Raw genomic sequence first — 23,909 nt, 5'->3', positions numbered from 1 at the left:
CATTTATCGTAGCATAAATGTACTATGCCTATAATCTTCCCAGGAGTGTACTCAACAACTTCCCAAAGTTTCATGGCGATCGGATGAATGGTGTAGTAGCGCATAAAGGACAAACAGACACGCAGACATACATTAAATTTTATATATATAGACTAGCTTACCCGTCGCGCGTTGCTGCGAAGACAGACATACATTCATTCGTTTTTATATATCTAGATAACAACCAATCACAGCGCAGCTTTAATGTTACCTCAGTGGTATAATATATAACAACCAATCACAGCGCAGCTTTCATGTTACCTTAGCAGTATAAAATATAACAACCAATCACAGCGCAGCTTTCATGTTACCTCAGCAGTAAGAGAAATAACAACCAATCACAGCGCAACTTTTATTCTGCCTCAGCAATATAAAAAATAGCAACCAATCACAGCACAGCTTTCATGTTACCTTTGCGGTATTATATATAGCAACCAATCACAGCGCAGCTTTCATGTTACCTCAGTGGTATAATATATAACAACGAATGGCAGCACAGCTTTCATGCAACCTCAGTAGTATAAGAAGTAGCCACCAATTACAGCACAGCTTTCATGTTACCTCAGCAGTATAAGAAATAGCAACTAATCACAGCACAGCTTTCATTTTACCTCAGCATTCTCAATATCCAGCAATTGTCTTGCGAAACGTTCGGCGGATGCATCATTTTCTGGTTGAACACGCATCCTGTTGCTCGTAATGCCTTTGGCTTTCGTGCTTGAGATGGAAATCAAACGGTCTTTGTCTGGGGGGCATAACTGTCGGCGATGCTCGCACGCGCGCCACCTATCATAGGATAGTTGTACTATGCCAGTAACCTTCCCAGGAGTGTACTCAACAACTTCCCAAAGTCTCATGGCAATTGGATGAATGGTGTAGTAATGCATAAAGGACAGACAGACAGACAGACATACATTCATTTATATATATCAGGAAGTAAGAGAATTAGATTCCGTACGTAAAATTTGGACGCTAATTGTTTTGCGCTTAGAATTGAATAATCGAGTTGGGACCTATTAACTTTTCCTATTTATGACATAATCAATGCCCGTGCCAAATTTAATGTTTCTATGTGAGAAAATTACATTCCGTACGTAAAATTTGGACGCTAATTCTTTTGCGCATAGAATTGAATAATCGAGTTGGGATCCATTAGCATTTCCTAATTATGACATATTCAATGCCCGTGCCAAATTTCTTGTTTCTATGTGAGGAAATTACATTCCGTACGTAAAATTTGGACGCTAATTCTTTGGCGCATAGAATTGAATAATCGAGTTGGGACCCATTAGCTTTTCCTATTTATGACATAATCAATGCTTGTGCCAAATTTCAAGTTTCTATGACATTGGGAAGTGAGAAAATTAGATTCCGTGCGTAAAATTTGGGCGCTAATTCTTTGGCGCTTAGAATTGAATAATCGAGTTGGGACCCATTACCTTTTCCTATTTATGACATAATCAATGCTCGTGCCAAATTTCATGTTTCTACAACATCGGGAAGTGAGAGAATTAGTGGCAATAATGGAAATCGAACGATCTACGTGGGGGGGTCGTAACTGTCGACGACGCACGCACGCACGCGCGCCATTTATCGTAGCATAAATGTACAATGCCTATAATCTTCCCAGGAGTGTACTCCACAACTTCCCAAAGTTTCATGGCGATCGGATGAATGGTGTAGTAGCGCATAAAGAACAAACAGACAGACAGACACGCACGCAGACAGACACGCATACATTCAATTTTATATATATAGATAAGGATTTAATGAATAATGACTTAATAAACCTATGAGAAAGGGTTCCATTACATCCATAGGCGTAGCGTCAGGGAGTGCTGGGGTCGCCATGGCGACCCGGCCCCTGCGCTCAGGGGGCCCCGTGGCCGCCCTCCGCCATACCCACATGCACATTCAGTGCATATACCCGGCCCTTGAGCTGAGGGGGCCCGGGGGGATCGGCGCTGTCGGCCGCATGATGGCTGAGGAGAGAGAAGAGAGACGGGAGGCAGCGCCGCAGGTCGGCAAGAGCAGAGGGGAGGGCTGTTACACGTGGAGCCGGCAGCTAATTACAGGCTGCAGACTCCCACGGCGCGGCCCTCCAACTGATAGACTGCAGCTGTGAGTGGTCACAGCTGCAGTCTATCAGTCTCTGCCGGCCAGCGATTACCAGGGGGAGGGGCTACTGCGGCTCTACTCACCTCCGGAGCGCTGTATGCACAGGACCTGGGAGAGGACCTGTGGCTGCAGATCACATGATCAGGCTCTGGTCATGTGATCAGCCTGGTCATGTGATCAAAATACGGGGGACTTTCCATTACAGGCTGCCCAGAGACTGCTGCAGAGGTGAGTAGAGAAGGAATTATAATTATATATGTATAGCTGGTATAAGTTATACCAGATGTATATATATATAATTATATACAGGGAATACACAGGTTACACCAGCATGGGACATGCCACTATATACAGGGGGATACACATCCTGTATATAGTGATATGGACCATGCTGGTGTAACCTGTGTATCTCCTGTATATAATTATATATGTGCAGCTGGTATAGGTTATAGCTCTCCTGTATATAAATATATGTACGGCTGGTATAGGTTATACCTCTCCTGTATATAATTATATATGTATAGCTGGTATAACCTGGGTATATACTGTATATAATTATATATGTACAGCTGGTATAGGTTATACCTCTCCTGTATATAATTATATATGTATAGCTGGTATAACCTGGGTATATACATGCATTATAATACAGCACGCCATGCTTTTTCTTTTGTGAGTGGAAAACTGCAATTGCTTTCCGCTCGTGTAGAGAAAAAAAGGCTTTTCCATAACATGCTATGGGCAGTACATGCTGCGGAATCCGTAGGCGGACGCCCGCTCCATATTCCGCAATGCAAATCCAGCCGTGTGCAGCCGGCCTTAGGCTAATTTCACACGAGTGAGTCTGATATCAGGCCGTGAAACTCTGCCCCCTATCACACTCACCAACGTGTGTCGTCCCCGCGGATGTGAGCGGTTGTTGTGTTATAACCAGCTCGCATCACATCATCAGATTCTCGTGCGATGCAGAGAAAAACAAAAAAAACATCGCTCCTGTGTATGATTGTATTCAAAACAATGGGGTTCATATTCATGTGCGATTTGTACATCTTGCAACGCACAAATCTCACGCAATTTGTGCGGCCGTGTGAAAGCAGCCTAAGACATTACCAACAGGTTTTTTGTAGTCAAGGAAAGGAGTCATAATGAGAAGGCTTACACCAAGGGGTTAGATCATGTTTGTAAATTAGCACGGTTTAGGTATAGGTACGGGTACAGATGGAGGGGGGCCCAGCTGAACTTTTGCACCCGGGCCCCTTAGGCTTTAGGTACGCCCCTGATTACATCTTTTCCTCGAGCTCTGGGTGGCAACAGTCCATTAATATGTATTTAGTATTAAAAAGTAGTTGCAAAATTAGGATAAATATACAGTACAGTAGTATAATTATGGCTCTGTATAATGATGCCAGTAGCATGGATAACAAGAAGCTACTGGTTCAAGACAAAGAACATTTTGTTTTAAGATACCTTCATTGTGGTGCACTGATGTTTTTAAATGATGGCCTTTAGGACCTTTCACTCATATGTTGCATTCAAAATTCTATAGGAGACTGAACTCGCTTTTCATTTAAGCTGGTTAAATGTTTCAGTAGGAAATTTCTTGCATAATAGATATATACAATGAATGGCCTCTTTATTTGAGACACCTGTATAGCAATGCGTTGAAACTTCTATAGCCTTCAGAACTGCAGCATTTAATTGTGGCGTCCAACCACAGGTATCAGAGCAACCATGGTGTGCCAAGAAAGCATTCCCCATATCATCAATCCACCCCCACTAGTCTGAACTGTTGACACGTGACAGGAAGGGTTCATTGACTTATGCTGTTTGCATCCAAGTTTTTCACCTGTACATGTTAGTTGGAGTACCAGAATTTTGTCTGGCCAGTTTGCTTGACTGTGCACTGCCTGTTCGTAATAACGATTCTTGACATCCTTCTCTTAAAACTTTAGTTAATAAGTTGTTTCTGTCCATAAGTTCTTCCTTTTGCTGGATGCTTTTTCTCGATCACACCATTCTCTGTATACTCTAAACACTGTTGCACGAGAAAACTCCACATGATTGTCAGTGTATGAAATTCTGTCCCTGGCAACTCTACCACCAATGTCCAGGTGTTCTTAGAAGTCACTCAGATTACTCAATTGTATAGAAAATTTGCCACTTGATTTTATGCTGCACTACCTGAGCTCACAGGTCTAATTTCCATACATGGAAACTCCAATCGTGAAAGGGCCACTGTCTCTAGTAAAGGGACCATTTAGTATATATATATATATATATATATATATATATATATATACATACACATACCATGTTACATAGTAACATAGTATGTTATGCCGAATGAAGACAATGTCCATCTTAGTTCAGCCTGTTTCAACCTGCTTGTTGATCCAGAGGAAGGCAAAAAAAAACCAAGAGGCAGAAGCCAATTAGCCCTTTCGGGGAAAAAATTCCTTCCCGACCCCCTAATGGCAATCAGACTAATCCCTGGATCAACCCCTAATAGTTACTACCTGTCTGTATACCCGGATCAACAACCTGCTGGTCACCTAAAATTTATATCCTGTAATATCCTTCCACTCTAGAAAGACATCTAGTCCCTTCTTAAACTCCTCTATGGATTTTGCCATCACCAAGTCCTCAGAGAGAGAGAGAGTTCCACAGTCTCACTGCTCTTACAGTGAAGAACTCTTTCTGTGTTGGTGATGAAACCTGCTTTCCTCTAGACGTAGCGGATGCCCTCTTGTTACCGTCGCAGTCCTGGTTATAAACAGATCATGGGAGAGATCCTTGTATCGTCCCCTCATGTACTTATACATGGTTATTTGGTCGCCCTTAGCTGTCATTTTTCCAGGGTAAAGAATCCCAATTTTGATAATCTCTCTGGGTATTCCAGTCCCTTCATTCCATGTATTAATTTAGTTGCCCTTCCTTGAACCCCCTCAAGCACTGCAACATCTTTCCTGAGTAGCAGAGTCCAGAAATGTTTGAATCTTTTGTTTCCTTGGAGATACACAGATCTTAGGTTACTAATCCTAATCACTAGTCTACCATAAAGAAGTTAAACTATTCTAATTATAAGCCCTTCATGCTTCCTGCTTTTATATACCTTTTTGCTGTCTTCTTGTGACACAGAAGCCTTAAGTATATACAGCAGAAATGTGGATTTACAAAACACATTTGTATATTTATCAAGAAATTTTGAGAAGGGTCATTTAATCTACATCAGTGTTTCTTATGATTAATACAGACCAGCAGTGTACTTCTAGCTGATAATGGCGTCATTCCGCATATTTTGTATGGCACTGCATTCAATGTTCTTAAACTGAAATAATTATATACAAGGAGCTTAATAAGTTTATAGTAACAAAAAGTTCTTTATGTAATGTCCTAAATTTAAGGATGAGGTGACTTGGTGCAAGATCAATGTCATTTGTAGCATAGAGATATCCTATACAGCCATTATGGGGTCCCTTAATTGTGAGGGTTCTGTGAAGTTTGATCCCATCTTCTATGATTTTCAGTGTTGAGAACCTTTCAAAGACTTCCCTCTCCATAGGCACTACAATTTCAGCAAACAAGAGGAATTTGTAAAGGGTTATAATGGTGGATTCACAACTGGCTGAGTGATCGTTTTTAAAGAGTGGCCATAAATGGCTGCACATCCAAGTGGAAGAATGTATCAAGTGGGGTACCACAAGGCTCTGTCCTAGGCCCAGTGTTGTTCAACATTTTTAGAAATGATCTGGAGGAGGGAATTGATGGGAAACTGATCACATTTGCGGACGACACAAAGCTAGGAGGAATAGATAACACTAGGGAAGAAAGAGAGAGTATTCAAAAAGATCTAGAAAAGCTTGCACAGTTGGTGGTGACTAACAGAATGGTATTTAACAAGGAGAAATACAAAGTCCAACATCTGGGCAAGAAAAATGAAAAAAACACATACAGAATGGGAGCAATTGGGCTAAGCAGCAGCACATGTGAAAAAGACTTAAGTATACTAAAATACTAAAAGATCATAGACTGAACATGAGTCAACAATGTGATGCAGCAGCCAAAAAGGCAAACACAATTCTGGGATGTATTAAGAAAAGCATAGAGTCTAGATCACGTGAGGTCATTATCCCCCTCTACTCTTCCTTAGTCAGTCATCATCTGGAATACTGTGTCCAGTTCTGGGCCCCCCACTTTAAAAAAGACATAGAGAAACTGGAACAAGTTCAAAGAAGAGTTACCAAGATGGTGAACGGTCTGCAAATCATGTCCTATGAGGAACAGTAAAAGGATCTGGGAATGTTTAGCTTGCAAAAAAGAAGGCAGAGAGGAGACTTAATAGCTGTCTACAAATATCTGAAGGGCTGTCATAGTGCAGGGGGATCAGCTCATTTCTCATTTGTACAAGGAAAACTAGAAGCAATGGGATGAAACTGAAAGGGAGGAGACACAAATTAGATAGTAGAAGAAACTTTCTGACAGTGAGGGTGATCAATGAGTGGAACCAATTACCACAGGAGGTGGTGAGTTCTCCTTCAATGGAAGTGTTTAAACAAAGGCTGGACAAATATCTGTCTGGGATGATTTAGTGATCCTGCACTGAGCAGGGGGTTGGACCCGATGACCCTGGAGGTCCCTTTCAACTCTACCATTCTATGATAAAAAGAGGTGGGGCCGGCAAACAAGCATCATGTGCTGTTCTATACTGGTTGGCATTACCCTTCCTCTATGTATCATGATGTGTAAGAACTAGTGTGAGCCTCGATATATTAGTATTTTGTGAATTATTTTTTGGATTATAACTAATAAAGTACAACAATACTTAATCTTCTATAATATTTGAAATGGTTAACATATGATTTCACATTGTTCAGCCTTAAAAAGTAATTATATGCCAACTGTATCTCTTCCAACAATGGATGAACCTATTTAATGACAACCTGTAGTTAGAAGGCTAGTGGTAAACTACAGAATGTTGCAAATTATGGTTGGTGGATGAGTTTCTTTCTGCAAAATCTGTAGAATATAATGAAGATATTCAGGTACATGTGTGGTCAACTCTGCTTGGGAACTCCTGCTTGTATCGGGTGCTACGCGTCAACTTGTGCTGTTCTCCAAATGGGTTGGATGCCAACCTATCAAACTTCGTCTTTGGTTGGAATACACCTTGAAGACATTTTCAGTGTATTTACGCAGAGTTGAACTATGCTTTATTTTGACAGTCTGTACTATTATTAATATAAGAATTTTTTTTTAATTAATATATTATATGTCATAAGCAAATTAATGGGCTAGGTGCTATGATCTGCACTTGGCATAAGGTAGACAAAACTAACTAAAATTTATCACACCATTTGCTCCATTTCAACAAATTTGGCACAATTTGCCCCATTTTTGTTTACTCATACAGTCATGCTTCCCACAACACTATTGCTAACAGTTCCGCATTTTGTTTTGAGCTTATTAATAGAGATGAGCGAGCATACTCGTCCAAGCTTGATGCTCGTTCGAGTATTAGGGTGCTCGAGATGCTCGTTACTCGAGACGAGCACCACGCGGTGCTTGTCTCGATTAAACGAGCACTGACCATTGAATTTAATGGAGCCGGCAATACAGCCGGCTCCATTGAAAGCAATGGGCTGCCGGCTAGCGCGGGATGAATTTTCGGGAAGGGCTTAAAAATATAAGCCCTTACCTGCAAATCATCCTAAAATGTGTAAAAAGTAAAAAAATATATATACTCACCTTGTCTTGGCAGAACGATGTTAGCCCATTGAATTCAATGGAGTCGGCAATACAGCCGGCTCCATTGAAAGCAATGGGCTGCCGGCGATCGCACAATGAATTTTCAGGAAGGGCTTAAATATATAAGACCTTCCCTGCAATTCATCCAGAATTGTGTAAAAATAAAAAATATATATATACTCACCTGGTCCCGGCAGACGGAGTTCAGCTGTGGCCAGCTGGCAGTTCTCCTGCCTGCTGAATGAGCTGCCTCTCATTGGTCACAGCCTGACCAATCAGAGGCAGATCTCACTCACACCTATTCATGAATGGGTGAGTGAATGCTGCCTCTGATTGGCTCAGCGCAACTCTCAGCTGAATGACAGCAGTTCAGCACCACAGTGCAGGGGACAGCAGGAGAAGACACGGCTGTGCCCCGGCAGCTCAAGGGAGGTGAGTATCTATTTTTTTTGTTTTTTAAATCACTTTTAATTCATTTCCAGGGAATGGCTTATATGTAAAGCCCTTCCCTGAAAAAGAATTCAGGTGTGCCAGCGGACCATTGTCTTCAATGGAGTCGCCGGCAGCAGCAGCAGCTCCATTGAAGAGAATGCCTGCATTTTTATTCTTTTTTACACTAAAATCTTTCTTTTTTTAGGTAAGGGCTTATATTTTTAAGCCCTTCCCGAAAATTCATCCCGCGCTGTATTGCCGGCTCCATTGAATTCAATGGGCTAACATCGTTCTGTTACAGCTGTGGCAGAGGAGAACGATCGTTATGCTGACAGTGGGGGGGGGGGTGGGTCTCACTCTTGCCACTATTGTGGCTTAATAGTGAGACCTCGGAGCCCGAAATGCAGCCCTGCATGTTGCTCCTCGCCTGCCCTATCTCTTTCTGTGTTTTTTACATGACTTTGGTGATTTGCTAAGAATTTCACAAATGAAAACCTTAGCGGAGCACCAGTGATATACAAAAATGCTCGAGTCGCCCATTGACTTCAATGGGGTTCGTTACTCGAAACGAACTCTCGAGCATCACTGAAAGTTCGACTCGAGTAACGAGCACTCGAGCATTTTGGTGCTCGCTCATCTCTACTTATTAACTATCGGTTAATATGTTATTGAATCTCTCACATCAAACTCTTCGAGAAAGCATGAAAAATCTCATGGGGTTATCAGCAAAGTCAGTGATGCATAATCTCTGTTTAGCACTTAGTATCCAATATCTAAATGAGTGGGCAGAACAAATTTTCAGAAACACTGACACTTAAATAATCTTCATTGACATTTTAAAGATAAAAGAAGAATTATTTAGAAGTTAACTTGGTGTTAGCGGGAGCATGGCAGGCCACTCCACTACTGCACTCTTTAGATCTGCGTAGTCTTGGAGACTTTTTGGTTAATTATTAGAGCAGATATACAGTAGTTGCCTTTGTAATTTTATGCCACTAGGAAAACAAGAAGAGTTTGGGGGATTTTCCATATAAATTTTAAGGTTCTTAATAAATCCCCAAATCACATTTAGTACAAGGAATATAGAAACTTCCAGTATATTGCAGATAATATGATGCTGGGCCAGCACATGGAAATCCAAATATCTTTTGTAGAAAAGTGCCGTGTAAAGGATTTTCATATATTTCCTGCAATCGACCTTTTCTTTAGTTAATTCCTTTGAACCCAGGCATACATTCTCCAGTATGAAGAAACTAGTTCTCACTCTATCCATTCAATGAGAGAGAGTCTTCATGAGTATATCATTTGGCATAGCTTTTATAGTGCTGATGTTTAGAGGAAGTGACCTGAATAATCTGCCCTTTTACAATATTGTATCATGAAAACCTCTGATCCATGGATATTTCCAGTGAATTATATTCTGGTATAACCGTCAGGTCAGAACACAGTAGGTAGCATTTCCCTGTACTGTACTTCATCTGAAAAGTCATTAGTTCCAAAATAGAGTTCTAGTATAGTAGCCAATATGCCTCGCAAAAGATGTAGTTTTCAGATAATGCCACTTTAACGGAAGCCTTTTGACTCACTGACTTCCCCCCCACCTACATAGACAGCATACATTCTCTATTTTTACTGGAGCTGATTCTATATATTCTTTACTTTTACCAGTGTAACTTACTTTACTTTTGTGATGACCTACTTGACTATGATAGATGTGTCTGCCGATAGATGTTCTACATCAGCTGAAACATTAGAGTGTGATAGGAGGCCTTGGAGTATAACTGGTGTTATGTGTCTAATGTGTTAAAAACAGATAAAACATTACAACCTTACTGAGCAAATCTAGAATTAGCTACATTATGAGAAATACACTGTAAGGAGAAAAGTCTGTAAAATGAAGTACTTTCATATGGGATTGTAGACAAGCGATAAAAAAAGAACCCTAAAAAAGCCCAAAGATTTTGAAACCTACTCACAGTGCTTCAAAAACATAAAAGAAGCCATATTCGCCTCACCCAATTCCTCCACTGCTCCTGCTCTGCCAATGCCTGGTCCCCCACTGCTCTTCACTTTCTGTCACTGCAGGGACATGTGACCACTGCAACCAATCAACAGTTCGCTTTGGCCAGTGATTAACTGCAGTGGTCACATGTCCCTATGTCAGAATACCTTTGTTAATGCAGTTGGAAATTTGGAGCAGAGGGGAACTCAGCACCAGCAGATCAGGAGAAATGGGGGATCGGGTAAGGTAGTAAATAGAGATGAGCGAACGTACTCGTCCGAGCTTGATGCTCGGGCGAATATTAGGGTGTTCGGGATGTTCGTTATTCGTAACGAACACCACACGATGTTCGGATGTTCGGGTTACTTTAACTTTCTTCCCTGAGAAATCATTTCTATATGCGCTCAATGGGGCCGGCGGCAGCAGCGCCAACCCCATTGAGAACATATAGAAGACAAATCCTTCTTCTCTGCCACAGCTGTAACAGCTGTGACAGAGAAGAACGATGTTTGCCCATTGAATTCAATGGAACCGGCAATACAGCCGACTCCACTGAATGCAATGGGCTGCCGGCGATCGCGGGATGAATTGTCGGAAAGGGGTTAAATATATAAGCCCTTTCCTGCAATTCATCCAGAAATGTGTAAAAATAAAAAATATATATATACTCACCTGGTGCCGACAGACGGAGTTCAGCGCGGCAGGCTGCAGTTCTCCTGAACTGCTCTGAACAGCTGTGAGTAGTATTCAGCAGCCGGGGATTTAAAATCCCCGCCTGCTGAATAAGATGCCTCTGAATGGTCACAGCCTGACCAATCAGAGGCCAGCCCTCACTCACACCCATTCATGAATTCATGAATGGGTGTGAATATTTTTCGCTTCGCTGGACAACTCCTTTAAGGACCAGTAAAGATCATGTCAGATGCCACATGGCCTTGATGATGTTTGTAACATATATTTTAACACATCTTCTGCAAATAAAGATTAGTCTATACAGGGTTGGACAAACCAAAATGGTAGGGGATCCCACAGAAGACTCTGACTCAGACATAATAAAGAGCCCCAATAGTCCAGCAGAAGACAATCCTGTTTGCAGCTAATTTTTGAAGACAATGACTTTTCTTTACCACTATGGTCTATTTCTTATGGGATGATTCACAAAAGACCTGTTAAAGGGGTTGTCCCACGCCGAAACGTTTTTTTTTTTTTTTTCAATAGGCCCCCCGTTCGGCGCGAGACAAACCCAATGCATGTGTTAAAAAAAAAAAAGTTTAGTACTTACCCGAATCCCCGCGCTGCGCGACTTCTTCCTTACCTTACTAAGATGGCCGCCGGGATCTTCACCCACGATGTACCGCGGGTCTTCTCCCATGGTGCACCGTGGGCTCTGTGCGGTCCATTGCCGATTCCAGCCTCCTGATTGGCTGGAATCGGCACACGTGATGGGGCGGAGCTACGAGGACCAGCTCTCAGGCACGAGCGGCCCCATTCACCAGGGAAAAGACCGGACTGCGCAAGCGCGTCTAATCGGGCGATTAGACGGTGAAATTAGACGGCACCATGGCGACGGGGACGCTAGCAACGGAACAGGTAAGTGAATAACTTCTGTATGGCTCATAATTAATGCACGATGTACATTACAAAGTGCATTAATATGGCCATACAGAAGTGCTGAACCCCACTTGCTTTCGCGGGACAACCCCTTTAAATATCTTAAATTAATCAACACAAAATGGTGTTAAAAGATGAGTTTAAAGAGTTTGTATGAAATAAGAAAAAACATATCTGCTTTCTTCCTGAAAGAGCTCCACTGTTGATCGTGCCTGGGATCGTGTCTCAGCTTTTGTGACCTGAAGTTGGCCTATAGATGTCAGACTATTGGAGTTTTTCTATAGATAGAATTTTATTAATAGAAGATTTACAAACTGCGTGTTTTATAGTGAGATTTTATTTGCAGAAGTATGACAAAAGTTTTGTGTGCCCTACAGTAACTTAGATTTTACAGCACAATACCAAAACATTCTTGTGCAATAACCCAAAGAGGAAACTAATTACTTAGAATTATTTTTGTCTTGTAAACTTAATGAAAAGTATTCCAGATATGGATTTTCTTGGTTGCTGAAAAAATGTGCTCCACTTGTATTAACTAGAAAACCCTTTGTATAATACTTACTGTTTTCATCCACTTCAGAAACTGTAATAAGAGACACAATAATGACAGTAGACCAGAAATATCTCAAAGAAATAGCACAAAAAGAAACAAAAGGAAGGTGGAATTGCAAAGTCATTTAGTAAGAAATATGCATTTTTTTCCGCTTTTTTTTAAGCCATGTCTTTTTCTACTTTTTTTGCTGTTAACTCTTATGTGGTTATTGTTCTTGTATCATGAATATATCTGTTGTATAATTACTATATTGTGTATCAGTTTTGCTACTTTTTGGTGTACATAATGTTATCTTTACATGTTTATTTTTCTTAAATGATTTAAAATGCACTTCAAATTTGCATTTTAAAGGGTATTTCAACCTGTGTCTAATCCATTACCTATAGAAACCTTGCTAAAATATTATAGTAGACAGGAGTGGTTTTCAAAGCTACACAAAAGGACCCCAAAGGTCAAAATGGAAACCAATGCTGGTAATAATTTATGCCATTATACCCTTCCCCATTCCATTCCCATCCTTTGTGGGAAAGAAGGTCAACATAACCTTTGGGTCATGTTTTTCTCAATTTTTGGAGTACTGAATAAACTGAGTATGTGTTCACACAGCAAATAGGAGATAGATCCAATTTCTTTAGAAAATTTTTTGAAAAGTGGAAATACTTAGAGTCATGAATAAAGATCAGGTCATAATACCCTTTATATATGTCAGATGGTTCAAAAATATAGAATTTCTGTAATTCGTACTGTAGATTACTTTGTCAAACGCATTACTTTTCAAGTATATAAGATGTCGTTGACTATACCATTGTTTAGACACTTTGTGCCCTGAAGGTCCTTCAAAGAGCAAGTTACGCATGTTTCTCCTTTAAGTTTTCTTCTTTTCATTATAGGAATCACCTTATGTGATGTACAAGAAAAACCATGAGCTGTTGGAAGGAAATGATAAGTTTGAAGGATATTGTGTAGATCTGGCCTATGAAATTGCAAAACATATTGGTATCAAGTATAAAATTGCAATTGTTCCTGATGGAAAATATGGAGCGAGAGATTCAGATACAAAAATCTGGAATGGAATGGTGGGAGAACTTGTATATGGGGTAAGAAAACTGCTTAAGTTTTTCATTTTAATTCTGGATAAATGGAGTGTTTTTTTAGGACATTTGGTGGTAATTTACCCATTAATGATGGCCCATACACCTTTTTACGATGGTTGGTTAAACTAATGGTTCAGTTGCGTGTCCTATTTAAATATCCTTTAGGACTGTACCAGAAAAATTTCCAATCTTTTTTTCAGTTGGAGTGCTTCTTTTCTTGCTTAGACACTATTCCCTTGGATGTGTGATATGGGAAAGGATACAGAATACTCTGTCATATTAGAGAAATCAGTTCACAAAAGTTATATTTTAAGTTCTTAACTGAGATTTTCAAAACTTCTTTGAACCCTCCCCAGCTTATGGCAACTGCCAGGAAGGTAGGGGGAGGAGCTTCAGCAATTCGAGCTGCTGCTAAACTCCTTTCCTCTTCCCTTTTCTGACAGCTCTCACAGGAGTCTATGGGAACTGGTGTATTCCCGCAGAACATAGGAAGTCATATCTTTTCCGGCATCACATAAAAGTGGCCAGGCGGAATGCACACTATGTGCTATCTTTTCCGGACAGCCAATTTTATGCACCGGAAAATCATCCATCTGAACAAATGCATTGAAATCCAATGCTTCCGATGGTCGCGTTTTTCTGTCGGTGTTTTCACGAGGCTTTAGGCAGAGAGAACCTAACATTCACAAAACAAATTACCCTATAGGTTTAACCATACAAAATTTAGAGCATGAACACTTAACAGAGTCTTACCAGCACGTGAACTGCAGAACTGCGAATTGGACATGAAACTCGTCAGAAGGCGAACTCAGAAACAGTCGACATTACTCATGGACAGACATAACACACTGACTGATAAATGCACAAAACACTCACCAGCATACCTGCAGATATAGCCAAATGGAATAACTAAAGAAAGTATGAGGTATTAGTTTGTATTTTGGCCAAGACACTTAAGCCCGCAAGCCCAACTTCAAGGGTCCTCATCTTGCGGGTCCCTACACTAACAAGACAACTAACCCCAGGAAAACCTGCTTGCCATGCGGGGCAATTATCCCAATAGGATCAACCCCGCATTGGAACCTAGGGACCTACCTCATTCTAGATGATACAGCACCCACAGCAAGACACAGTTCACACCAGACATACCAAAAGCTACAGACATGCAGCAGCATGATACTGTTTGTACTAAACATCCAGCATGCTGCACAGACACTTTAGGAACAAACACTGTTCACACTGAAGATATGGAACAAGCACAGAAGATACAGAAGGTTGCACAGACATGCAGAAGCATGACACAGTTCACACTGAACAGAACCTGCACATACATGCAGGAGCATGACACTGCCCACACCAGAACAGACAGAAAAAGACAAGCAGTCTCTAGCAAAGGAGCTGGTATATATATGAGCACAGACCTTGGGTGTTGGCTGACTGGGGAAATCCACACGCAGCCAGCTCGATCATTCCACACCTGTTGGGTTATGCTGCTGAAAACCTATGAACTACAACAGATCCCAGCAGCGAACCCTAACAGTACTTCCCCCTTAGGTGGGGCCTTCGGGCATACAGGCATCTAGCATACTGTAAAAGTGAATGAGAGCGGCTGAACTATCGGTATGCCTGCATAAAGTGAACGATGAACGAAAAGCCTACAATTTATCATTCATTGTTCAATTGTTGACTGTGTTTACACTGAACAATCGTCGTTGATTTTTGCTCATTTAAATGATTTTTTGAATGATAATAATCGATTATAATCGTTCTGTATAAAAAAGCCTTGAGTAGAGCCATAATAACAGTAAATAATTGCAACACAATTAACAGTCAATAATTCTGTCAGGACAAAATGCAAACAGCCGCCCAATCCGTAGACATTAGAGCAGTGAAATATGCAGTATGTACATGTAGATTAAAGGGTCCTTCACATGGGCATAAGCACATTTCAGCCTCGCAAGTGTAGTAAGCTAGACACTAGGAAGTGTAGTAAGGCTTCGACAGATGAGCGCATGCACAAATATGCTTGCGGTATTGTTCACACGATTAAATAAAAAACAAAAAGATGGGACAAGGCCTATCTTTTCTTAATATTGCGTGAGAAGCATGCTTGTGAAAGCGAAAGCATTGAAATCAATGGCCTTGCCCCGTCACGTTTTTTGGGCGTGCCTGCAAAACGTTTCTAAAACACAGTTGTCTGGTTAAGCCCTAACAGCACAGTACAAACTTGAAGGGGTGGACACAACGCTACAAGTCATTCCTATGTGAATAAAGCATTGCAAAGTGTCGCACACATAGGTACGACTCATAGCGCTGTGTCCGCCCCTTCCCGCTGGTACCGCACTGTTAGCGTCTAGCTTACTACACTTGCACTGCATTTGGTGCTCCTGCAGCTTTCACAGGTTCCTTTGCAAGCGGCTGGCTTCGACTTGGGAGTAGAAGGAGGAAAGCTGCTTTCAAACTGACCCTGGCAGCATCTCGATTGTGAAGGAGTTAATGCAATTAAAAAAATGCTAAGGCACAACTCTCCCTTCCCAGGATATTTTTCTACTGATAAACTATTCTCAGATCCTCGTCTGGGTCCTCATCAATCAGCCTATTTCTGCCACCGTTGTTAGTGCTGACAGTGCAAGACGTCAATAGTGCTGTCCGTTCTGCAACCGCTGCATTGGTAGTGCAAACACAGCTCCCATGATTTCAGCAGGATCTGCACCTAAAAAAACAACCATGTCTACTGCTGTATGGACAGCGTGACCCGCTTGCTGTGCTGTCCATACTGACAGCGGTGATGGGAATCAGCTGATTGGCAGGGAGCCTGAGTGACAAATCCCTGCTAATCATCTGTTGATGACCTGCCATGTGTATTCATGTTCTGAGCTTGGTTCTGGTGCCATATTTATGCTATGAGCTTGGTGCTGGTGCCATATTTTTGTTATGGGCTTAATTCTGATGCTGCATTTATGTAATGAGCTTGATTTTAGTTGTGTACTTATGCACTGAGCCTGGTTCTGTTGGTATACTTATGATATGAGTTTGGTTCTGGTTCTGTTTTTATGCAATGAACTCCATTATGGTACTGTATTCATATACCAATTTTCATTCTGGCACTGACTTTATGTACCAGGCTTTGATTTGTGTTGTGTTATAAGCTTGTTTCTGATACTGCATTTGTGTTATGAGCTTGGTTATGGTGCTGTATTTATTGTATGGATTTGTTTCTGGTGCTGTATTCATGTTAAACAGATTAACAGGTTAACTGTGGAAACACATGGTGTGACTGACCAAAGACTGCCAAACCAGGCCCACATGCTGCAGTCAGTTGTTGGGCACTTTGGGTGCATGGTATGGCTGCATACAACCAGACATATCATGCCTTTTCACTCTTAGGATGGACCCCTATTCATGGGCCAATGCCATGTGCTTGCCCCCCCCCCCCCTCCCAGACTAAAATTTGCCAGCCGGACCTTGATCCAAGGGAACCAAAGCTTATCAAAATGATCCCAAATGCTGCAAATAAGTCGGCTGATATCACACCAGAGTCGTTGAACTCTTACACAAGTTTACCAAACATGTAGAGAGTTGATCCCAATGTTCCACATTGCCTAAAGCAGTTTGATGAAGTAATAGGATGGAATCTATTAACTTTAGTAGGTACATGTATATTCTATGCAAAACTTTAAGTAAGGTTTCCATTAACTATTTTTCAAAATGGTTGTACAATTCTGGTACCACATACCAAGAGGAAGGGTAATGCCTAAATCTAATTTCCAAGCATGTATAAAATCTAGTTTAGAATTAGGGAGTACATTTCTAGTGCTGTTAATGGCAGCACACTGGGATACTTTAGCTATACACAAGACCATGCATCCATATTAACCTCTTAAAGATTTATTCAGCTGTATCCGTAACTCTTACAGTCACTAACAGCAGCCACCTCTTCATTTAGTCTAGTTTTGATGATTGGGAGTCCGAGAACCCCCATTCTCTAGATCAATGCTTCTCAATTACAGTCCTCAAGTACCCTAGACTTTCCCTAAGGCCCCCTGTCCACGGGTGTTGGGGTATCCCACAGCAAATTTCAGCCACGGGAGCTGCCGCCCGGGAGCAGGATCCAGCAGACGGTTCTCCGCCGGTCAGCCTATCTGACAGATAGGCTGACCGCGGAGAATTGGGGCAATTCGCGAGCGGAGAATTGCAATGATTCTCAGCTCATGGACACGGGGCCGGCGCTTTCCATAGTAACGCTATAGAAAGCTTCAGCCGGCACAAATCGCCAGTGATTTACCGCCGGAGAAATCACTGCCTTGGACAGGGGGCCTTAGGCTTATTTACAAGCAAAGACAATCTTTCAAACAATTGAAAGATTGACAATTCTAGTGATCATTTTGCATAAAGTGCTAATGAGCACTAATGGTCATTAGCACTTTATTAGCTTCATTTTCATGTAAATGAGCCTCCAGGAGCTGCTTACAAAACACAGCAGGTGGTCTGAGCTCTGCAATTAGCTCCTTTGTTCTCACAGGGGCTGTCAGGTGGATACAATTGTAATCGTTCTGTGGAAGAGTGAAGGATTGTAGCATTTACACACAACGATTATCGCTCATATGCCATCATTTGAATGACTTTTGAGCGATAATCGTTGCATGTAAATGGGGCTTTAGTATTGAACCGGTGCTTTTATTATTATCAATGCCTCAGAGGTTGCAACAAGTGTTCTTTCGATAGGACATCCTCAAATCCTGTCCTGCTGGGAGCATTTGAGGACTAGAATTGAGAAGTACTGCTTTAGATGGATGAGGTCACAGATACTCTTGGGCATTATGGTCCTTTTTGGTGAGCTGGATGATGTGGCTCAGCTCACCATAAAGAGCCGTCTCTTTTAGCTCTTGTACAGCTCTTTATTTATCACTACTGACTATTCTGCCCTCTTCTAGTCTCTGTAGACTCTACAGATTCAGATTGGAGCACAGAGTCAAAAGGAAAGGGCATAAGAGTAGACAGATGCCTGTCTGCTAATTGCCATACTTTCATTTCTACAGGGTCTGATTAGAACAGACAGATGAGAGAATGGCAGACCAGCCTAAGTGACCGGCTGTTGAGTCATGAGTGGGACTCTCATCTGTTGATATACCATAAATATCCAACATGGTATATCTAAATATCTAAAATTCCTTTAAGTAGGCAAATCTTTATGAAATTACCAATTCTGATAGAGGAGTCAGTACAGTCAGATGCCTCTATCTGCTGCTTGCCATGTATGTCCATCTGTACTGAATTGGAAGCTAATTTGCCTTGACAGATTACTATCTATGCATGATATTCTAGTACTGTAAAACTTTGAAAGGAACATGTAAAAATAGTTTGCCTTCTCTTGTTTCACAGAAAGCGGAGATCGCAGTGGCTCCGTTGACTATTACCTTGGTGCGAGAAGAAGTCATTGATTTTTCAAAGCCTTTCATGAGTTTAGGAATTTCCATTATGATTAAAAAACCACAAAAATCAAAACCTGGAGTCTTTTCATTTTTGGATCCATTGGCTTATGAAATCTGGATGTGCATAGTTTTTGCTTATATTGGAGTAAGTGTAGTCCTTTTCCTCGTAAGCCGATTCAGCCCTTATGAGTGGCATACGGAAGAGCCTGAAGATGGTAAGGAGGGACCCAGTGATCAACCACCAAATGAGTTTGGCATTTTCAACAGCCTTTGGTTCTCCCTTGGAGCTTTTATGCAGCAAGGATGTGATATATCTCCAAGGTTAGTACATGAAACTTAATGGTCGGTTGATTGACAGGCTAATCAACAAGAGATTAAAATAGCATTAGCAGCATTTATATTTAGATGTACAGAAATATTGATATGAAATGCATGCTATGATGATGACCTGATATGAAAGGTTTTGCTTATTTACATAATATTGCATAATTAGTGAGATTACATTTAGGGGAAACTCCTGCTTAGCAAGTAATTATTTTTGTAGAAAAGCACATTTTCTTTCCTTTTCCAGGAGGTAGAGAGGGAAGGAAGGACAGAACTAAGGATAGGGGGGGGGGGGGAGAGCTAGAAGTAGTAAGGAAGCGGTGGAGGAAAGTAACAAAGAGAAGGGAGGAAAGACATAATGGAAAAAAGAAAGAAGAAAGAAGTTAGCAACTAGGGACACTAATGAAGAAAAGAAGCATGGGAGAAAAGGAAGGAATGACAGGAGGAAAGATGGTGGAGAGAAGTGAAGAAAGGAACTCCGGACAGAAAAAAGAATGGGGTGGAAAAATAGAACAGGAGGGAGGAAAGAAAGAAAGATGAAAGCACAGAAATAAGGGAATGAATGACAAGAAGAAGAAAAGGAAGGATGAATGGGAAATAAGGAAGAGGGGGATAAAAGAATTACTTTATTGTATTATGCACTATAATGGCCATTCATTGCATGAGTTTGTTTAAATGGTCACTAACTTTTCAAACAAGTTGTGCTTATATGATAGCCAGTGGGGTAACTAACAAAAGTGCAATATGCTTTATTACTAGAGATGAGCGAACACCAAAATGTTCGGGTGTTCGTTATTCGGAACGAACTTCCCGGGATGCTCGAGGGTTCGTTTCGAACAACGAACCCCATTGAAGTCAATGGGCGACCAGAGCATTTTTGTATTTCGCCGATGCTCGCTAAGGTTTTCATGTGTGAAAATCTGGGCAATTCAACAAAGTGATGGGAATGACACAGAAACGGATAGGGCAGGCGAGGGGCTACATGTTGGGCTGCATCTCAAGTTCCCAGGTCCCACTATTAAGCCACAATACCGGCAAGAGTGGGCCCCCCCCCTCCCAACAACTTTTACTTCTGAAAAGCCCTCATTAGCATGGCATACCTTTGCTAAGCACCACACTACCTCCAACAAAGCACAATCACTGCCTGCATGACACTCCACTGACACTTCTCCTGGGTTACATGCTGCCCAACCGCCCCCCCTCCCCCCCCCCCCCCCACAGCGCACACCAAAGTGTCCCTGGGCAGCCTTCAGCTGCCCTCATGCCACACCACGCTCATGTCTATTTAGAATTGCGTCTGCCATGACGAGGGACCGCAGGCACACACTGCAGAGGTTGGCACGACTAGGCAGCGACCCTCTTTAAAAGTGGCGGAGCGATAGCCCACAATGCTGTACAGAAGCAATGAGAAATAGAATCCTGTGCCACCGCCATCAGGAGCTGCACACGTGGGCATAGCAATGGGGAACCTATGTGCCACACACTATTCATTCTGTCAAGGTGTCTGCATGCCCCAGTCAGACCGGGCTTTTTAATTCATAGACACAGGCAGGTACAACTCCCTATTGTGAAGTCCCTGTCGACCCACAGCATGGGTGGCTCCCTGGAACCCACCGGCGGTACACAGAAATATCCCATTGCATTGCCCAACACAGCTGAGGTAGTAATGTCGTGCTTAATGCAGGTGGGCTTCGGCCCACACTGCATGCCCCAGTCTGACTGGGGTTCTTTATAAGTGTACAGATGTAGTAAAAACTCCGTGTGCACCTACAGCATGGGTGGGTGCCAGGAAGCCACCGGCGGTACATAGAAATATCCCATTGCATTGCCCAACACAGCTGAGGTAGTAATGTTGTGCTTAACCCTTTCCAATCCAATTTGTATATGGTTTTCCTAGGGGGCTTACTCTTTTTCTGCTGTTATACAACGGCGCTATATGCTGGCTAAAGCCAGTACTGCATGAGCTGACACGTAGGATAGGCTCCGACAGCAGAGAGGCTGGCAATATACAGTAAGAGAACCCCGACGGACGTCTACCAACAACGGAGCTGTACAGCCTTAAACCCTAATGTCTTCACAGGTCACACAGTGGACTGGAAAGGGTTAATGCAGGTGGGTTTCGGCCCACACTGCATGCCCCAGTCAGACTGGGGTTCTTTACAAGTGGACACATGTAGGTTAAACTCCCTGTGGACCCACTGCCTGGGTGGGTGCCAGGAAGCCACCGGCGGTACATAGAAATATCCCATTGCATTGCCCAACACAGCTGAGGTAGTAATGTCGTGCGTAATACAGGTGGGCTTCGGCCCACACTGCATGGCCCAGTCAGACGGGTTCTTTAGAAGTGTACAGATGTATAAAAAACTCAGTGTGCACCTACAGCATGGGTGGCTCCCTGGAACCCACCGGCGGTACATAAAAATATCCCATTGCATTGCCCAACACAGCTGAGGTAACGTCAGCTGTAATGCAGGTGGGCTAAAAATTAATTTGATTACACTGTAGGCGAGGGCCCACAAAAATTGCTGTATCAACAGTACTAATGTACATCCCAAAAATTGGCCATGGCCAGCCAAGAGGGCAGGTGAAACCCATTAATCGCTTTGGTTAATGTGGCTTAAGTGGTAACTAGGCCTGGAGGCAGCCCAGTGTAACGAAAAATTGGTTCAAGTTAAAGTTCCAATGCTTTTAAGCGCATTGAAACTTATAAAAATTGTTCTGAAAAATTATTTGAGTGAGCCTTGTGGCCCTAAGAAAAATTGCCCGTTCAGCGTGATTACGTGAGGTTTCAGGAGGAGGAGCAGGAGGAGGAGGAGGAGGAATATTAGACACAGATTGATGAAGCAGAAATGTCCCCGTTTTGGATGGTGAGAGAGAACGTAGTTTCCATCCGCGGGTGCAGCCTACGTATTGCTTACGTATCGCTGCTGTCCGCTGGTGGAGAACAGAAGTCTGGGGAAATCCAGCCTTTGTTCATCTTGATGAGTGTTAGCCTGTCGGCACTGTCGGTTGACAAGCGGCTACGCTTATCTGTGATGATTCCCCCAGCCGCACTAAACACCCTCTCCGACAAGACGCTAGCCGCAGGACAAGCAAGCACCTCCAGGGCATACAGCGCTAGTTCAGGCCACATGTCCAGCTTCGACACCCAGTAGTTGTAGGGGGCAGAGGCGTCACCAAGGATGGTCGTGCGATCCGCTACGTACTCCCTCACCATCCTTTTACAGTGCTCCCGCCGACTCAGCCGTGACTGGGGAGCGGTGACACAGTCTTGGTGGGGAGCCATAAAGCTGGCCAGGCCCTTAAAGACTGTTGCACTGCCTGGGATGTACATGCTGCTCGATCTACGCACATCCCCTGCTACCTTGCCCTCGGTACTGCGCCTTCTGCCACTAGCGCTGTCGGCTGGGAATTTTACCATCAGCTTGTCCGCAAGGGTCCTGTGGTATAGCAACACTCTCGAACCCCTTTCCTCTTCGGGAATCAGAGTGGGCAGGTTCTCCTTATACCGTGGATCGAGCAGTGTGTACACCCAGTAATCCGTCGTGGCCAGAATGCGTGCAACGCGAGGGTCACGAGAAAGGCATCCTAACATGAAGTCAGCCATGTGTGCCAGGGTACCTGTACGCAACACATGGCTGTCTTCACTAGGAAGATCACTATCAGGATCCTCCTCCTCCTCCTCCTCCTCCTCCTCAGGCCATACACGCTGAAAGGATGACAGGCAATCAGCCGGTGTACCGTCAGCAGCGGGCCAAGCTGTCTCTTCCCCCTCCTCCTCATCCTCCTCATGCTCCTCCTCCTGTACGCGCTGAGAAATAGACAGGAGGGTGCCCTGACTATCCAGCGGCATACTGTCTTCCCCCGCCCCCGTTTCCGAGCGCAAAGCAGCTGCCTTTATGGTTTGCAGGGAATTTCTCAAGATGCATAGCAGAGGAATGGTGACGCTAATGATTGTAGCATCGCCGCTCACCACCTGGGTAGACTCCTCAAAATTACCAAGGACATGGCAGATGTCTGCCAACCAGGCCCACTCTTCTGAAAGGAATTGAGGAGGCTGACTCCCACTGCGCCGCCCATGTTGGAGTTGGTATTCGACTATAGCTCTACGTTGTTCATAGAGCCTGGCCAACATGTGGAGCGTAGAGTTCCACCGTGTGGGCACGTCGCACAGCAGTCGGTGCACTGGCAGCTTAAAGTGATGTTGCAGGGTGCGCAGGGTGGCAGCGTCCGTGTGGGACTTGCGGAAATGTGCGCAGAGCCGGCGCGCCTTTACGAGCAGGTCTGACAAGCGTGGGTAGCTTTTCAGAAACCGCTGAGCCACCAAATTAAAGACGTGGGCCAGGCATGGCACGTGCGTGAGGCTGCCGAGCTGCAGAGCCGCCACCAGGTTACGCCCGTTGTCACACACGACCATGCCCGGTTGGAGGCTCAGCGGCGCAAGCCAGCGGTCGGTCTGCTGTGTCAGACCCTGCAGCAGTTCGTGGGCCGTGTGCCTCTTATCGCCTAAGCTGAGTAGTTTCAGCACGGCCTGCTGACGCTTGCCCACCGCTGTGCTG

General features: G+C 43.2%; 1 protein-coding gene across 3 annotated transcripts in view; it reads left to right on the top strand.

Moving 5' to 3' along the window:
* Positions 1 to 23,909, top strand: part of GRIA4 (glutamate ionotropic receptor AMPA type subunit 4) — a 396,500-nt gene that overhangs the window by 335,037 nt on the left and 37,554 nt on the right. For all 3 annotated transcript variants that reach the window (XM_066594081.1, XM_066594082.1, XM_066594083.1), the window contains exons 10-11: positions 13,391 to 13,597; positions 18,977 to 19,347. In XM_066594081.1, coding sequence (XP_066450178.1) covers positions 13,391 to 13,597; positions 18,977 to 19,347 — 578 coding nt within the window. The remainder of the gene's footprint in view (positions 1 to 13,390; positions 13,598 to 18,976; positions 19,348 to 23,909) is intronic.

The sequence above is a fragment of the Eleutherodactylus coqui genome, chromosome 1, assembly GCF_035609145.1.
Source record: "Eleutherodactylus coqui strain aEleCoq1 chromosome 1, aEleCoq1.hap1, whole genome shotgun sequence".
Classification (NCBI taxonomy): domain Eukaryota; kingdom Metazoa; phylum Chordata; class Amphibia; order Anura; family Eleutherodactylidae; genus Eleutherodactylus; species Eleutherodactylus coqui.
Note: the sequence above shows the minus strand (reverse complement) of the source record. Positions and strands in the feature narration are given on the sequence as shown.